Raw genomic sequence first — 17,003 nt, 5'->3', positions numbered from 1 at the left:
TATAGCTTACCGCAACACTGCATTGACACGATACGATACGAGACGACACGACCGGTAGCAACGACAAGAGTGACAATAAACCAGCACTGGCTGGAGGAACAAGGCAGGTAAAATAGGAATCGGGCTGATTGACACCGGGTGGGGCCAGGTGCTAATCAGCCGCAGCTGAGGGGAAATCAGCGCACAGGGAAAAAAACAGGAAACAGACAAAATAAGAGCGCTGACAGGAACTAAAAACAGGAAATACTAAACACACACAGAAGAAAAACTAAAACACAAACAAACTGTCAGTGGCAAGCCTGACAAAGTGATTATTGATTAGGCATACGAGCGCTGTGTCAAATACAAAGTAGCCACCGTGGTGACATCCCAAACTTCTGGAAGATGTGCTCTTTTTTTCACGAGGTTGATTGGCAACACTAAATTGGCTCTACTTGGTGAATGTTGTCTATCTGTTTTGGCCCTGTGATAAAGTGGGATTAGGCTCCAGCACCCCTTGTTACACGGAGATTTAAAAAAATGGATGGATGTTTCACCGTTGCAAGCTTGAGGACTTTGCATGAATATTGCGTTTATTGCAAGAAGCCAAAATCCAAACTTAGAATAAAATGTTATCATTTGTTCAGCCTTCGGAGGAAGTCCATTATTGGCACCACTACGCTGCTTTATCAGTGTTCATTTCACTGTGGCAGGTTTTTTTAACATGTTCAAAGATGCTATCACGATGGTCCCGACATTTGAACACCATGGACCAGACATTATGAAGACAAAAAGTTAGAAAAAAACATAACAAATGTGCCGTCCAACTGTACATACTCTTCTACCACAAGCACGTTACTAAATATACAGCGGGGCAAAAAAGTATTCAGTCAGCCACCGATTGTGCAAGTTCTCCCACTTAAAATGATGACAGAGGTCTGTAATTTTCATCATAGGTACACTTCAACTGTGAGAGACAGAATGTGAAAAAAAATCCAGGAATTCACATTGTAGGAATTTTAAAGAATTGATTTGTAAATTATGGTGGAAAAAAAGTATTTGGTTAACCATTCAAAGCTCTCAATGATGGAAGGAAATTTTGGCCCCATTCATTCTTTCCTTAACACGGATCAATCGTCCTGTCACCTTAGCAGAAAAACAGTCCCAAAGCATGATTTTTCCACCCCCATGCTTCACAGTAGGTGTGGTGTTCTTGGGATGCAACTCAGTATTCTTCTTCCTCCAAACACGACGAGTTGAGTTTATACCAAAATGGATACATGGATGATACAGCAGAGGATTGGGAGAATGTCATGTGGTCAGATGAAACCAAAATAGAACTTTTTGGTATAAACTCAACTCGTCGTGTTTGGAGGAAGAAGAATATTGAGTTGCATCCCAAGAACACCATACCTACTGTGAAGCATGGGGGTGGAAACATCATGCTTTGGGGCTGTTTTTCTGTTAAGGGGACAGGACGATTGATCCGTGTTAAGGAATGAATGTATCGTGAGATTTTGAGCATCAGTGAGAGCTTTGAATGGTTAACCAAATACTTATTTTCCACCATAATTTACAAATAAATTATTTAAAATTCCTACAATGTGAATTCCCGGATTTTTTTTTCACATTCTGTCTCTCACAGTTGAAGTGTACCTATGATGAAAATTACAGACCTCTGTCATCATTTTAAGTGGGAGAACTTGCACAATCGGTGGCTGACTAAATACTTTTTTGCCCCACTGTATTTTCTTTTTTCACTGTAGTAATAATTTATGGGCATGCGTACGTAACCCTGAAATGTTGTAAGACAAGGACCACCTGTATTTGCCTGGGATCAGTAAATAGTCATGATGTGCTTTGATGCGTTAGCTTGCAGCCAGCAGTTTTGTTGGTACTGTGGGAGCGATTATCTCTCAGCTTTGGCTATTTTTAAATGCATGATCAAGGTAAACATTAGGAATGAGCGGTGTGATTATAGTAAGAAACAGTCTGGGAATTCACAGATCAACATTTTAATACAATTAATTAAAGTCCCATCATGGAAATTAAAAGTGATTTTCATCTAGATTAGAAGTGAGTCCCAGATTAGTTTCTGTAAACACTCAACTTTCCTCTCTCTGGTTTGTGTTTCATTCACATGTGTGTGTGTGTCTGTGTGTGTGTGTCTGTGTGTGTGTGTGTGTGTGTGCAGGATTACCTGACAGAGCTGCAGGTGCTGCTACGTTCTGTCTCAGAAGCAGACTTCAAACTGAACTCTCCAGAGTACTGGCCGGCTTCTTATTACAACCTACCTCAACAAGAACACTGCCTGCAGGTCAGTAAGGAACATCACTTGGTGGTTTTGGGTCCGAAAGCCCACCTGAATTTACAGTGAACATGAAACATCGAATGGAATACTTCCGTCAGTGCACCTGAATAAGTTATTACAGTGGTTCTCAACCTTTTTTCAGTGATGTACCCCTCTGTGAACATTTTTTAAATTCAAGTACTCCCTAATCAGAGCAAAGCATTTTTGGTTTAAAAAAAAAAGTAGATAAAGAAGTCAAATACAGCACTATGTCATCAGTCTGGTTACCTTGGTTACTCATTTTGTCCACCTATCTCTGGTGGACAAAATGCCCGCTCACCTGCTTCCCGAGCACTAATCAGAGGCAGTATTTAAGCTTGTCTTTGCCAGTCAGTCACCCTGGCGTCAATGTGATCTTTTCTTGCTCTGTGCTGACTTGTTTCATGCCTTGCCATAGTTTTGTGCTTCATGCCATGCCAAGTAAGTTTTGTTTGATTTATGTTCATAGTCTGTTTATGCGTTTCTTCTTTAGCCCAAGTTGTGCCTCCGCTGTGAGCGATTTTTGTTTGTATCTTTTTTTAGTTTAAATTAAGTCATGTTTTTACCTAAATGCCATGTCCCGAGTAGTCCGTCTGCCTTCCTGGGAGAACGACCACGCAGCAAGCTGCGACCCCCCCCCATCATGACATAAAATACTTCTTACCATTAATGCGACTTCTTGAACAGGTGCGGTAGGAAGCGGATGGATGGATGTAAATGCATGAGAATGTTTTATATTTTGAACGTTATTTTTAGCACTGTGAATTCCAGCAGAATTATTCATAATTATCGTGTTAAGCAATGTCAGCTAAGATTTATCTGAGAGCCAGATGCAGTCATCAAAAGAGCCACATCTGGCTCTAGAACCATAGGTTATCTACCATTGCCCTAATCAGAACAAAGCATTTTTGGTTGAAAAAAAGAGATAAAGAAGTAAAATACAGCACTATGTCATCAGTTTCTGATTTATTAAATTGTATAACAGTGCAAAATATTGCTCATTTGTTGTGGTCTTTCTTGAACTATTTGGAAAAAAAGATATAAAAAATTACTAATAAACAAGTGATTCAATTATAAATAAAGATTTCTACACATAGAAGTAATCATCAACTTAAAGTGCCCTCTTTGGGGATTGTAATAGAAATCCATCCAGATTCATGAACTTCATTCTAAACATTTCTTCACAAAAAATAAAATCTTTAACATCAATATTTATGGAACATGTCCACAAACAAATCTATCTGTCAACACTGAATATTGCATTGTTGATTTATTTTCACAGTTTATGAACTTGCATTCATATTTTGTTGAAGTATTATTCAATAAATATATTTATAAAGGATTTTTGAATTATTGCGATTTTTAGAATATTTTTTAAAAATCTCACGCACGTACTTATATCAGAAAAGGATTTTAATAAAGCATTTAAATTGTTATGATGTCAGGTTTGGGACAGGTGTGATGTATGATGTTGCTCACATGTGCTTCACTGAATGTTCAGGGAGTTTTTGCGTTTGCTCACACACATGAAAAATTAGAGGGAACAATGGACACAAACATATTAACCAGAGGGCTATCCAACAATTAGGGATGTTTGTGTCAGTAATAAAACAAAAAATAGATTGCGGCGCAGTGGAAGAGTGGCCGTGCGCAACCCGAGGGTCCTTGGGTCAATCCCCACCTAGTACCAACCTCGTCACGTCCGTTGTGTCCTGAGCAAGACACTTCACCCTTGCTCCTGATGGGTGCTGGTTAGCCCCTTGCATGGCAGCTCCCTCCATCAGTGTGTGAATGTGTGTGTGAATGGGTAAATGTGGAAGTAGTGTCAAAGCGCTTTGAGTACCTTGAAGGTAGAAAAGCGCTATACAAGTATCATTTATGTATTTTTACTCCCATCTTTTTCCATTTTCATACATTTTTGACTGGCAGCCCGAGAGTTGGCCCTAGTGTGTGAATGTTGTCTATCAGTGTTGGCCCTGGTGGCGACTTGTACCACGACCAGAGAGGGACAAGGGTTAGAAAATCGATGGATGGATGGATATTGACAGAGAAATTAATTTTGACGTATCTCTCTGTGTGAACATACTGAAACTCTCCAAAAGTGTAAGTATGGAAGTGTGCCAATCGTAACGTGGCGCAGTGGGAGAGTGGCCGTGCGCAACCCGAGGGTCCTTGGGTCAATCCCCACCTAGTATCAGCCTCGTCACGTCTGTTGTGTCCTGAGCAAGACACTTCACCCTTGCTCCTGATGGGTGCTGGTTAGCGCCTTGCATGGCAGCTCCCTCCATCAGTGTGTGAATGTGTGTGTGAATGTGGAAGTAGTGTCAAAACGCTTTGAGTACCTTGAAGGTAGAAAAGTGCTATACAAGTACAACCCATTTATCATTTATTTTTACTCCCATCTTTTTCCATTTTCACACATTTTTGACCGACAGCCCGAGAGTTGGCCCTAGTGTGTGAATGTGAGTGTGAATGTTGTCTGTCTATCTGTGTTGGCCCTGCGATGAGGTGGCGACTTGTACCCCGACCAGAGAGGGACAAGGGTTAGAAAATGGATGGATATTGACAGAGAAATTAATTTTGACGTATCTCTCTGTGTGAACATACTGAAACTCTCCAAAAGTGTAAGTATGGAAGTGTGCCAATCATAACACAGCCTAAGTCCATCCATCCATCCATTATCTACCGCTTATTCCCTTTTGGGTCCGGGTACTCCGGCTTCCTCCCACTTCCAAAGACATGCACCTGGGGATAGGTTGATTGGCAACACTAAATTGGCCCTAGTGCATGGGTGTCAAACTCCAAATTTGGCCCGCCGTGTAATTTAATTTGGGCCTTGAGGCAATATCAAATTAACATTAGAGCTGGCCCGCCGCTGTAACGCCGCATTCACCACTAATACTCATGCTCGTCAACCGTCCCGATTTTCCCGGGAGACCCCCGAAGTTCAGTGCCCCTCCCGAATTTCTCCCGATTTCCACCCGGACAATAATATTTGGGGCGGGCCGTAAAAGCACTGTTTTTGGCATTCTCTACATGTCGCCACGTCCGCTTTTCCTCCATACAAACATCGTGCCGGCCTACTCACATAACACATGCGGCTCATACACACACACACAAGTGTATGCAAGGCATTCTTGGTCAACAGCCATACAGGTCACACTGAGGGTGGCCGTATAAACAACTATAACACTGTTACAAATATACACCAAACTGTGAAACCACAGCAAACAAGAATGACAAACATTTCGGGAGAACATCCGCGCCATAACACAACATAAACACAACCGTACTAATACCCAGAATCCCTTGCATCACTGACTCTTCCGGGATGCTACAATATACACCCCCGCTACCACCAAACCCCGCCCCAACTCAAACCCCCCCGCCGAAAAGAGGCATTCAATTTGTAGTTTTATTTTATTTGATATGCCATTGATATTTTTTAATTAGTATTATTTAAAACTCGATTTTGCATGTCACTATAAAGTTATATAAGCCGTGCTTGGTCAATATTCAATGCAGAACTTGTTTGGGTCCCTATTAAAGGTTTCATTTGTTCAACCTCGGCCCGCGGCTTCGTTCAGTTTTAAATTTTGGCCCACTCTGTATTTGAGTTTGACACCCCTGCCCTAGTGTGTGAATGTGAGTGTGAATGTTGTCTGTCTATCTGTGTTGGCCCTGCGATAAGGTGGCGACTTGTCCAGGGTGTACCCCGCCTTCCGCCCGATTGTAGCTGAGATAGGCGCCAGCGCCCCCCCCCCCGCAGCCTAAGTCGTTTAACAAAAATTCAACTATGACCTGTTACTTTTTACAGGAAGTCAAAATGAGTATCGACAAACTGCGAGGTCCGGTGGAGGCTGCCTTAGCCCGTAGACAGGAAGTGGCGTCTCGAGCACGACCGATGGAAGCCCAGCGGATCCAGGAAAGTGCGGCCTTCCTACAAAACAACTGGGACAAACTGAACAAGCTGCACAAAGACCGGCTAATGTAAGCCAGGAACATCGATTATCGTACTTTTTGAGCAGGAGGAAGCTAAATCGTGTGTGTGTGTGTGTGTGTGTGTGTGTGTGTGTGTGTGTGTGTGTGTGTGTGTGCAATTTCAGGCGCTGGCAGAGCTGCAACTCTAAGTGGCAAAAGTTTGTTTCGGATCAGAGGGCGCTTGAGGAGTGGCTTCATGAAGCTGAAGATGCCCTGAAAATGTCCGCAATTGACCCAGCAGCACAAAAGCAGCACCTCTGGGTAACAAACAAGCCCCTTTAAGTGTTTCATAACTGAAACGATTGTATTGTCTGCGATTCTCAGGTTCTATGATATTATGCAACTTAAAATACAAATATGCAGTACAGTAAAGGCCTACTGAAACCCACTACTACCCACCACGCAGTCTGATAGTTTATATATCAATGATGAAATATTAACATTGCAACACATGCCAATACGGCCTTTTTAGTTTACTAAATTACAATTTTAAATTTCCAGCGAGTTTCTTGTTGAAAACGTCGCAGAATGATGACGCGTGTTTGTGACGTCTCGGGGTGTAGCGGACATATTAGCCCAGCACCACTCACGGCTAAAAGTCGTCTCTTTTCATCGAATAATTACACAGTATTCTGGACATTTGTGTTGCTGAATCTTTTGCAATTTGTTCAATTAATAATGGAGACGTCAAATAAGAATGCTGTTGGTGGAAAGCGGTGGATTGCAGCTGCCTTTAGCACCGAAACACAGCCGGTGTTTCTTTGTTTGTTGTGAAGCTTTAACACAGAGCGGTCAAGCGAACATGTTTCTCTACGTCAACCGGCAAGTTTTTGGATGGGAAAATTGTGATATTAAGTTGGCTCTTACCGGAGACATCAGTGGATTATGCGACCTTATCCTGCAGCTCAAAAAGGCAGCTGTGATCTTGGCTCCTCCATCGGCTTCTCTGAGAGATACACGCGTTCACTGCAGCCATCTGACTTTCAGGTATGACTTTACAATCTAGTAACACAATAAGCAGATAAGGGATCTTCCAGAATTATCCTAGTAAATGTGTCTAATAACATCTGAATCGCTCCCACTGCAATCGCCTTTTTTATTTTCTCTAGTCCTTCACTCTCAATATCCTCATCCACGAATCTTTCATCCTCGCTCAAATTAATGGGGAAATTGTCGCTTTCTCAGTCCGAATAGCTCTTGTTGCTGGTGGCTATGATCATTACAATGTGAGGATGTGAGGAGCCCTACAACCCGTGACGTCACGCGCACATCGTCTGCTACTTCCGGTACAGGCAAGGCTTTTTTATTGGCGACCAAAAGTTGCAAACTTTATCGTCGATGTTCTCTACTAAATCCTTTCAGCAAAAATATGGCAATATCGCGAAATGATCAAGTATGACACATAGAATGGACCTGCTATCCCCGTTTAAATAAGAAAATCTCATTTCTAGGGACGGCGTGGCGCAGTGGGAGAGTGGCCGTGCGCAACCCGAGGGTCCCTGGTTCAAATCCCACCTAGTACCAACTTCGTCACGTCCGTTGTGTCCTGAGCAAGACACTTCACCCTTGCTCCTGATGGGTGCTGGTTGGCGCCTTGCATGGCAGCTCCCTCCATCAGTGTGTGAATGGGTAAATGTGGAAGTAGTGTCAAAGCGCTTTGAGTACCTTGAAGGTAGAAAAGCGCTATACAAGTACAACCCATTTATTTCAGTAGGCTTTTAAGTGTTTCCTAACTGAGACAATTGTATTGTCAGCGATTCTCAAGTTCTATGATATTATGCAACTTAAAATACCAATATGCAGTACATTAAAGGTCTACTGAAAACAGATTTTCTTATTTAAACGGGGATAGCAGGTCCATTCTATGTGTCATACTTGATCATTTTGCGATATTGCCATATTTTTGCTGAAAGGATTTAGTAGAGAACATCGACAATAAAGTTTGCAACTTTTGGTCGCTAATAAAAAAGCCTTGCCTGTACCGGAAGTAGCAGACGATGTGCGCGTGATGTCACGGGTTGTAGAACTCCTCACATCCTCACATTGTTTACAATCATGGCCACCAGCAGCGAGAGCGATTTGGACCGAGAAAGCGACGATTTCCCCATTATTTAAGCGAGGATGAAAGATTCGTGGATGAGGATAGTGAGAGTGAAGGACTCGAAGAAAGAAAAAAAAAGACTAGGGCAGTGGGAGCGATTCAGATGTCATTAGACACATTTACTAGGATAAATCTGGAAAATCCCTTCTTATTGTGTTACTAGGGTTTTAGTGAGATTATATGGTCATACCTGAAAGTCGGAGGGGTGTGGTGACCGCCAGTGTCTCTGATGGAAGCCATGGAGGAGCCAAGAAAGTCAAAGCTGCCTTTTTGACAGCTGCTGCAGGACGACACAAGCTCCGCACATGTTTACGGTAAGAGCCGACCTATTACCGCTATTTTCTCACCAAGACCTGCCGGTTGACATGTGGTAGAGAAACATGTTCGCTTGACCGCTCTGTTCCATATTAAAGCTTCACAACAAACAAAGAAACACCGGCTGTGTTTGGGTTGCTACAGCCGGCTGCAATATACCGCTTTCCACCAACATCTTTCTTCTTTTTAGTCTCCATTATTATTTGAACAAATTGCAAAAGATTCAGCAACGCAGATGTCCAGAATACTGTGTAATTATGCGATTAAAGCAGACTACTTTTAGCCGTGATCGGTGCTAGGAGAACATGTCTGCTACTACCGGTGACGTCATGCGCACGCGTCATCATACGAGTCATCATACCGCGACGTTTTCAACAGGATACTTTGCGCGAAATTTAAAATTGCAATTTAGTAAACTAAACCGGCCGTACCGGCATGTGTTGCAATGTTAATATTTCATCATTGATATATGAACTATCAGACTGCGTGGTCGGTAGTAGTGGGTTTCAGTAGGCTTAACTCCTCACAGATCCGAGATCCTGCATTCACAACCCAAATGTTTGCGACTTTTAGATGTTTGGGTTTTTGTTTATTTTTTTTTTTTTTATCAGGAGAATTTGCCATTTTGTGCCATGATTGAAGTGTTTTTTCTTTGATTATTTGTCCTTCAGTGGCCTACGAATTGGGGGTTAAATCACCAAAAATGATTCCCCGGGCATAGCCACCCCTGCTGCTCACTGCTCCCCTCACCTCCCAGGGGGGGGGATCAAGGGTGATGGGTCAAATGCAGAGAATAATTTCGCCACACCTAGTGTGTGTGTGACAGTCATGGGTACTTTTTACATTGATCAAGAATGGAATATACCGTATAGCAAACAGTATTTGACGTATCAGCAATTGTAGGACAAATAATTCTGATTAACTTTAGTACTGCACTTAAATAGCACAAACCAGCCGTGGCCAAATACTGTACCTAACTCATGTTGTTACCAACAAAACATCACAATGCAACTATACCACCCAGACTATGAAGGGATCAAAACAAACACTTATACACTAACATCCATAGCAATAGTATTTCATACACATTTTAACCTGCATAGCATGCTGGAAAACCCACTTGCAAACATCGCTTGCGAGATATAAATTTGCATAAAATTGCATTTATTATTTGAAGTAAATAGCATTTATACTGTAGAGCAACTAGGTCATAAAATAATATTGTTTTGTCTGCGCTTAAGAAAGTTTCTTACAAAACGTTAAAGTGGGATTCATGAAACTTAACCTGCTCGATTGTTCCCACTTTAAGTCTTTTTTCTCGCTGGCATGAGATTGCTGGTCCTAATTAGAATCAGTAAACTCCAACCAGCATACTTGCCAACCCTCACGGATTTTCCGGGAGACTCACGAAATTCAGCGCCTCCCCCGAAAACCTCCCGGAAGAAATTTTTTCCCGAAAATCTCCCGGAGGTGGGGCACCTGAGTGGGGACAGCCTGTTTTCACGTCCGCTTTCCCATTATATAAACAGCTTGCCTGCCCAATCACGTTACAACATCTACGGATTTTAATAAAAAACTGCACAGACGAGGAGACGAAGCTGAAGAACGAGGAAGTTACAGCCATGGCGACGCCGTCTGTAATAGAGTGATTCTATGTTGTCTGTCACCATCTCCTAGTGAATGTTGGCTATAGCGTTATGGGGTTGCTTTTTGATTGGCCAACGATTTACGTGGTGTTGCGCACCTGACGGCAAGTGACTCTCGCCAATACGCAAATGGCAGAACAAAGGTTACTCAAATAGTGAAAGGTAAGTGTTGTTGTTGGTTTTTTTTTAGTAACCAGCAAGCACAGTACAGTTAGTACAACTGTGTTTTTATTACTGTGTTTTTGATAGATGCCGTCTGGAACTCAACTATTTTTTATTTGTATATATAATAAAATAAATACATATAACTAGAATTCACTGAAAGTCAAGTATTTCATACATATAATATATATATATATATATATATATATATATATATATATATATATATATATATATATGAAATACTCTAGTTGGTGAACTATACTCCTCCCCTCTTAACTCCTCCCGCCCCGACCACGCCCCCCCCCAAACCCCCACCTCCCGAAATCGGAGGTCTCAAGGTTGGCAAGTATGCCAACCAGTGACCTTACTATAGGGCACACAACTTTATTCCACTGTTGTCTCAATTGGCAACCTTTTGGACAGTACTTACACTCAGGACCTGGGGCCTCATGTACGAAGAGTTGCATGGATTTCCTACTAAAAGTTGGATCCGCTTTGGACTGGACTCTCGTGGCTGTGTTGGATCCACTATGGATTGAACTTTGACAGTATCATGTTAGACCCGCTCGACATCCATTGCTTTCGGTCCCCAAGGTTCTCCAAGGTTCTCATAGTCATTATTGTCACCGATGTCCCACTGGGTGTGAGTTTTCCTTGGCCTTATGTGGGCCTACCGAGGATGTCGTAGTGGTTTGTGCAGCCCTTTGAGACACTAGTGATTTAGAGCTATATAAGTAAACATTGATTGATTGATTGATTGATTGATGTATTTTCAAATCTAAAAAATAATATACGTAAAAAAAAATCCAGACGTAATAAAGTGTGTGCACATCTAATTTCAAGCACATTCTTTTGTTACATCGCAAGAAATGTGGAATTTATCGCAGACCTTTGCATGGCTGTGCACACGGGGCACGTCCCCTTATAAACACGCAAATCTTTTGAAAGTAGTCATGTGCGTGAGCTCTGCATGCACTGTGCAATCACAATTCAGTAGGAGGTGCTTCTTTATGGTGATTCCAGCCAACTGTCATTGCCCCATTTGTTTTGGAAACGGAACATAAGCGGTAAAAACATTTGTTGTGTCCGGAAGAGGAAGATGGATGTGGCCAAAACAAACCAGATATAAAGTTGTGCTCACCTTGTTTGAAAACAGAGTCGCTGCAGTCAAAGGTAAAACTTCAGGGGTCTCGTGTACAGTAACGAGAGTTGCGTGTCTTACTAAAAAAAAAAACATATGTTCATATACAAAAAACTACGTATGCTAGCAAACATTCAAAATGTTATTCATATGTCTCTGATGGGCACACCAATCAGTCTGAGGATTAAAAATTGGTACTTTTTTGTGAGCTGTTACCCAGCATGACTGCTGTGTGAGCTTACGCCTACACTAGGTTTTTGTGAGTAAGCAAGCTGGTTACATGAAGGCCCAGAAAAGGTGGGTGACTCTAATTATTTCAATTGTAAGTATAGTTTGTGTAATTTACAACAAAATGTGTTCAAACAGTAGCCTGCTCACAGCCAGATTATCAATCAATCAATCAATGTTTACTTATATAGCCCTAAATCACTAGTGTCTCAAAGGGCTGCACAAACCACTACGACATCCTCGGTAGGCCCACATAAGGGCAAGGAAAACTCACACCCAGTGGGACGTCGGTGACAATGATGACTATGAGAACCTTGGAGAGGACGAAAGCAATGGATGTGGAGCGGGTCTAACATGATACTGTGAAAGTTCAATCCATAGTGGATCCATCACAGCCGCGAGAGTCCAGTCCAAAGCGGATCCAACACAGCAGCAAGACCCGTTCACAGCGGAGCCAGCAGGAAACACTCCCAAGCGAAGGCGGATCAGCCGCGCAGGGATGTCCCCAGCCAATACACAGGCAAGCGGTCCATCCTGGGTCCCGACTCTGGACGAGCGGTCCATCCTGGGTCCCGGCGGTCCATCCTGGGTCCCGACTCTGGACAGCCAGTACGTCATCCATGGCCATCGGATTGGACCGGACCCCCTCCACAAGGGAGAGTTGGACATAGGAGAAAAAGAAAAGAAACGGCAAATCAACTGGTCTAAAAAGGGAGTCTATTTAAAGGCTAGAGTATACAAATGAGTTTTAAGGTGAGACTTAAATGCTTCTACGGTGGCATCTCGAACTGTTACCGGGAGGGCATTCCACAGTACTGGAGCCCGAAATGAAAACGCTCTATAGCCCGCAGACTTTTTTTTGGGCCTTTGGGAATCACTAATAAGCCGGAGTCCTATTATGAAATATTTGATTTGCCAATCGTTTTAATTTAAACATGCCAGCACTATCAAAAAGGATATGGAAGACTTTGACTCTTGTTTGATTAATCAGTTTATTGTTAGTACACTGGAGAGCTTCTTGCAGTAGCAGGCGTATGTGACACAAAAGCGGGTCATTCCTCCAGTGCCATTGTGCTGCCATCGGCTGCAACTGTTTGCCCGATTGGCCAAGCTAGTGCTGGAGTGACAGGAACACATTGTGAAAGCAATAAGTGGCAACATGGTTGCATATATAAATTAGTAAATGCCCTCAGAAATTTGAATATGAATCATTAAATGCATTGGCGAAAAAGTGATTTTTCTGTCCTTGCCGCAATCTTTTTGGTTGAAATAAAATGTTGGCAAAGCCCGAAGGAACACTTTTGTGTGTCGCCTAAGTATCCACAGAAATGTGTGTACATGAAGCAGGAAGTTGGCACATTTCAGCGTCAGTGCACATTTCAGGGCACACACAGATAGACGGACAAAATTCACACTCACATTCACACACTAGGGACCATTTAGTGTTGCCAATCAACCAATCCCCAGGTGCATGTCTTTGATCTTTCTGTGTGGAGTTTGCATGTTCTCCCCGTGAATGCGTAGGTTCCCTCCAGGTACTCCGGCTTCCTACCAGTTTCCAAAGACATGCACCTGGGGATAGGTTGATTGGCAACACTAACTTGGCCCTAGTGTGTGAATGTGAGTGTGAATGTTGATTCATGGATGCATAGGATATTGGGTAATTGTTATGTTGCGTTTATAATGTGTTACTGTGAGGATGTTCTCCCGAAATGTGTTTGTCATTCTTGTTTGGTGTGGGTTCACAGTGTGTTGCATATTAGTAAGAGTGTTAAAGTTGTTTATATCACAACCTTCAGTGTAACCTGTATCACCCAGTATGCCTTGCAATCTCGTACGTGTGACGATAGAAGGAGCGAAATGCATGCGTCCGGCCGGCACGCAGAGAGCATGGCGTAAAGGGGGGCGGGATGACATGTTGTGGACGTCAAAATTAAAGCCATCACGGCACGCCCTCAATATTTTAGTCCGAATGAAAATCGGAGAATGTTGACCCCCGGGTGATGTCCTGGACCCCCCCCATAACAATCGGGGGTTCGGCGATTATGCAGCTGAGCCACATAAGAACCGCGGGTTGCCGACCCCTGGGCCAGACAATAGAGCTGCGCGGCTAGACAATTATAACATCCGCAACCGCATCACCAAAGTCGTCATCCACCCACCGGGTTGTATAGAATAGTCAGGAAGTGTGTGGCTACAATATATGAACACATTTTATGTGGGCCAATTAAAACAAAATGTTGACCCATTTTGGGTCTTAAAACTCAGAGTTTGAGAAACCCTGATTTATGGTGATTACAGAGCTCGGATACTTAAGGAGGCAAAACGCTGGAATAAAAGGGGCAACACCCACCAGGAGTAGGTGTTGTAAATTGTCGTCATCAACAGCATCAGTGATGGGGGATGATGAATGTGTTTAGAAAACTGTTTTGTAAAAAAATGGATATATTTATACTATAACAGGAGATGATGTTTCTGCCTGGGTTGTCTTGGAAATAATATTTTTCATGGTTGCTTGCGATTTTTTTTTTTTTCTAAATTAAAAAAGTTACATAACACGAGGAGTTCTGCTGTTGTCGTTTATCCAAAATTGTTGCATTTGCATGATTTGCGGGGTTTGCTGCTAGCGGGGTGCATAAAATAGTCACGGTGTATCATGACTACAAAGGATTCTGGGTATTTGTTGTGTTGCGTTTATGTTGTGTTACTGTGAGGATGTTCTCCCGAAATGTGTTTGTCGTTCTTAATTGGTGTGGCTTCACAGCGTGGCGCATATTACTAAGAGTGTTAAAATTGTTTATATCACAACCATTAGTGTACTCTGTGTCACCCAGTATGCCTTGCAGTCGTGTGCGTGTTGCCGAGGAAGCCACACACATGTTACTGAATTGACAAGCAGATGGTAAATGCTGTCGAAGGCGATAAAGACCATGACTTCATAGAACGCCCTAATACTTATCTGGGTGACTGCCGTCAGTCATTCAGGATAATAATAGCGTCTCCTATTGTCTTCTACGCTTAATGACACGGGTCTCAAATGGCTCTTTGAATGGCAAAAAATACCGATCCCAGAACCATGTATATCAAATATTTCCGGATGGTTCAACCGCCAACCGCCTGAATCTAATTAAAATCTATTTTTTCGTCATGTCAACCGCCCGACCCGCGGTTTATCCGCGGATGAGACCGCAAACCGCGCATCTCTACCAGACATACACTGGCAAGATGTGCACACTCAGCAAGTACTAAGTACTATACTTATTCTGGTGTACCGATGGAGGTATTCCGTGAGATACAGTACTGCATTCTTCCTGTCCACGTTCTGCTAGACACAGTTTTGACACACCTTCAAAGTTGAACAGATTGTTGTTCAATGCCAGGGAAACCTATTGACTTTTTAATGATCCTGCAAAGATCAAAAGGAGCGGCATCACACACGCTCAGTCCACTCAGGAGGCACCTCTGATCAACTTCTTCTTGCGTCGGCAATAAGCAGGCATGTACAAGAGACCATCTGCCAAGTGCTACCTGAAACACACCCTGTCTGCCCCCACCCTCTTTGAATATATTCATTTTATATTTTGATAACTTTTTACTTCGGCCTTCCCAACTCCACAAAAGAAAATACTTTGTAATCTAGTCTTAAAGGGTAACTGCACTCTTTTTTTTTTTTAAATTTGCCTATCGTTCACAATCATTGCGAAAGACATGAGGACGGATGGATTTGTTTTGATGCATTCTAAATATTATGTAAATGCGATCAAATGTCTGCTTACAATGGAGTGTATAGAGCAGGGGTCACCAACCTTTTTGAAACCAAGAGCTACTTCTTGGGTACTGATTAATGCGAAGGGCTACCAGTTTGATACACACAGTCTGTTTTATTGCTTAAATAAATAATTTCTTACCTGCACGCTGTGTCCGAAGCCCGTCTGCATCACTGGGAGAACGAAATCCGCACCACGATGCGACCGGGTCGTTACACAAAACAGTGTTTAGAGGCATCCAAAACTGCGTGCGAGCTCACACCCAAATGCAAGAACCTTTTAATTTGACATGTTGGCATTGTATCCATCATTGTAACAACATTCACAGGTCAGAAAAGAGGAATATCATCAAAAGTCACTTTTAAGTAACAAATGGCCTGAATACAAATGTTTGATACAATATTTTTATAAGTAAGCGCTTAATTGTGGTGTGTGTGTGTGTGTGTGTGTGTGTGTGTGTGTGTGCGTGTGTGTGTGTGTGTGTGTGTGTGTGTGTGTGTGTGTGTGTGTAGTACCTGACAGAAGCTATCCCACAGCAGGAACTGGTGTTGAACCGAGTGACATCTGCAGGCGAGGACATCAGCCAGATGAGTACGCCAGACGATGCCTCCCGCCTCCGAGTGCAGCTCCAATTCTTAAATACTCGCTGGGCTCACATCTGCCAGCAGCTCAATGAGCGCAAGAGAAGGTGAGTTTGGGATATTGTTTACTTTTAACTGATTCTACTCACAAGTATGTACTTTTAAAACGGTATCAGTGCTTAAAGGGTCCCCGAACCGGTAATTAAAGCATTAAAAAGACGCCAGTTTTTTTAAACCGCTGCATTAAAGATCGGTTAAAAAAAGGCGAATGTCAGCCTGATACAATCTCACAACTGGGACATCGCTGCTAATTTCTAAACGTATTTATATTATTATTATTATTATTATTATTATCATTATTGATGGTGGTATAATGGTGATAATATTGTACACTAATATTTGAACAACAATATGTTTTTGTGTTTAAACTTAAAGGCCTACTGAAATGAGATTTTCTTATTTAAACGGGGATAGCAGGTCCATTCTGTGTGTCATACTTGATCATTTTGCGATATTGCCATATTTTTGCTGAAAGGATTCAGTAGAGAACATCAACGATAAAGTTAGCAACTTCTGGTTGCTAGTAAAAAAGCCTTGCCTGTCCCGGAAGTAGCAGACGATCTACACGTGACGTCACGGGTTGTGGAGCTCCTAGCATCTGAACATTGTTTATAATCATAGCTACCAGCAGCAAGAGCGATTTGGACCGAGAAAGCGACTATTTCCCCATTGATTTGAGTGAGGATGAAAGTTTTGTGGATGAGGAAAGT

The 17,003-nt window shown here is 42.5% G+C and overlaps 1 protein-coding gene across 4 annotated transcripts in view; it reads left to right on the top strand.

Moving 5' to 3' along the window:
- dmd (dystrophin) overlaps positions 1-17,003 on the top strand; it is a 518,793-nt gene that overhangs the window by 307,034 nt on the left and 194,756 nt on the right. For all 4 annotated transcript variants that reach the window (XM_061904726.1, XM_061904725.1, XM_061904723.1 and 1 more), the window contains 4 exons: positions 2,174-2,296; positions 6,126-6,298; positions 6,415-6,550; positions 16,165-16,340. In XM_061904726.1, the coding sequence (XP_061760710.1) occupies positions 2,174-2,296; positions 6,126-6,298; positions 6,415-6,550; positions 16,165-16,340 (608 nt within the window). The remainder of the gene's footprint in view (positions 1-2,173; positions 2,297-6,125; positions 6,299-6,414; positions 6,551-16,164; positions 16,341-17,003) is intronic.

The sequence above is a fragment of the Nerophis ophidion genome, linkage group LG06, assembly GCF_033978795.1.
Source record: "Nerophis ophidion isolate RoL-2023_Sa linkage group LG06, RoL_Noph_v1.0, whole genome shotgun sequence".
In the NCBI taxonomy this organism is placed as follows: domain Eukaryota; kingdom Metazoa; phylum Chordata; class Actinopteri; order Syngnathiformes; family Syngnathidae; genus Nerophis; species Nerophis ophidion.
The sequence above is the reverse complement of the archived record's forward strand: the minus strand, read 5'-3'. Positions and strand labels throughout refer to the sequence as shown.